Source organism: Sphaeroforma arctica (assembly GCF_001186125.1).
Source record: "Sphaeroforma arctica JP610 unplaced genomic scaffold supercont1.1359, whole genome shotgun sequence".
In the NCBI taxonomy this organism is placed as follows: domain Eukaryota; class Ichthyosporea; order Ichthyophonida; genus Sphaeroforma; species Sphaeroforma arctica.
Genome location: NW_014039199.1, coordinates 10,038 through 11,568, shown reverse-complemented (window position 1 = coordinate 11,568; position 1,531 = coordinate 10,038). Strand labels below are relative to the sequence as shown.

The window sequence follows — 1,531 nt, the reverse complement described above, 5'->3', positions numbered from 1 at the left end:
GATCTGACTGCTCTATCAAGGCTTCTTTCCTCACGACGACGAAGTATACATCTCCCCATTTCGTACACCAAACGAAACTACAGCATGCTCAACCGATAGCGATGTTACTTTTTTCCAATTTACACGTCGCGAAACGTTCCGGTGATAAGCAGACCGGCGTTGCTGTATTTTTACCACACTGAATATTATTAGCATTACACCATTATACCATGCATATCGATACAAACGTCTGGAAGGGCTCTGCCCACTCAGTTCTCGATGAATTTTTGTATGAGCTGCAAAACAAAAGCACGAACATACGTGCAAACGTAACCTCGCATCCTGTGAACAACGTCCTGCACAACATAAACTCACCAGAACCGAGGCTTGCAAATAATGGATGTGCATTACCGCCAGTGTTTTTGACTCCCCAAACGGCTGGTAGTAAAACTAATCACCAGGAGATTGCATCCACTACAACAAAAACCTCGCACAGTCGCTCTTGTAGCGCCGACGAAGTTTTAAGAGCAGCGGCGAGTGGAAATGCTAATGATGATAGTTTCCCAGCTAGGGCATCCGAATTGTTGGACCTTGTAGAACGGAACGCAAGCGCTCAACGCAGATTAGCCCATACACCCACAGTCCGGACGGAGTTGGTTGGCTACAACAACCTGGCCCATATCAGTCAGTTATCTGGCGAGCCTTACACCTTCGGCAATGATGGCAGAGTGTTCCTCGCCACCACCGAGAGCTGCGGTCCCCAGATCACTCCACTCGGATCGCCTATACAGGGCGAACATGGTGTCACTCATTCACACGGTGTTAATTGTCAACTTTCACCCTTCTCACATGCTGCACAGCAACAACTGAGCTCAAGCGCTCATACAGTCCCAATCCGCCCGTTACATCTGTTGGATGTGCACACAGATAACATAACCATCAATTGTAGCGCTAAGACGCATTGCACCAACTGTCACCAGTACAAACCTCTGCATGCTCCTTGCGGCCTGAACTACGATGACTATAATAGTAATGTGAAGGTGGGTGGACAGGGTTTGGAGAAACGACGCGCCTCCAATTCATTTACACAACAATATGCGAGTATACACTTTCAGAATAATCTGCTTAGTAGTTATTGTGGTACGCCGACAAAGAGTCGATGCGACGAAACACAGGTAGGATACCAATCTGAGGTTAAGGAGTACAACAAAGCGCTTGACAACAGAGTGGCGAGCCTTAAGTCTACTGTGATACGATGATACTAAACACTCAGGTTTGCTTCGCTCATGTTTGACTAGACAGTTCAATATTTGGTCATACTCTAGGCTATCTCACTTTACATCTATAGCATCCAGCCAGGTCTGATGAAACACAATCGCCAAAGCATGTCGACGCTCTCGTTTGCGTGGCGTCCTCAGTCGGTGTGACGCCCATAGCGCGTAGCCTCAAGTCCCAACACAAGCCAGTGGTCCCCGAGACACGCAAACGAACAGCTGCTCAACGGTATTGGATCAAACAACAATTCATGTATTCGTTACTATAGACACGCAAA

The 1,531-nt window shown here is 47.4% G+C and overlaps 1 protein-coding gene across 1 annotated transcript; it reads left to right on the top strand.

Annotated features, from left to right (window-relative positions):
* Positions 1 to 209: 209 nt before the first annotated feature.
* On the top strand, positions 210 to 1,238 carry SARC_10716 (hypothetical protein; the record flags this gene model as incomplete). Its single annotated transcript, XM_014295231.1, has 1 exon — positions 210 to 1,238. The coding sequence occupies one exon, from the start codon at positions 210 to 212 to the stop codon at positions 1,236 to 1,238; it is 1,029 nt and encodes a 342-aa protein (XP_014150706.1).
* Positions 1,239 to 1,531: the final 293 nt, after the last annotated feature.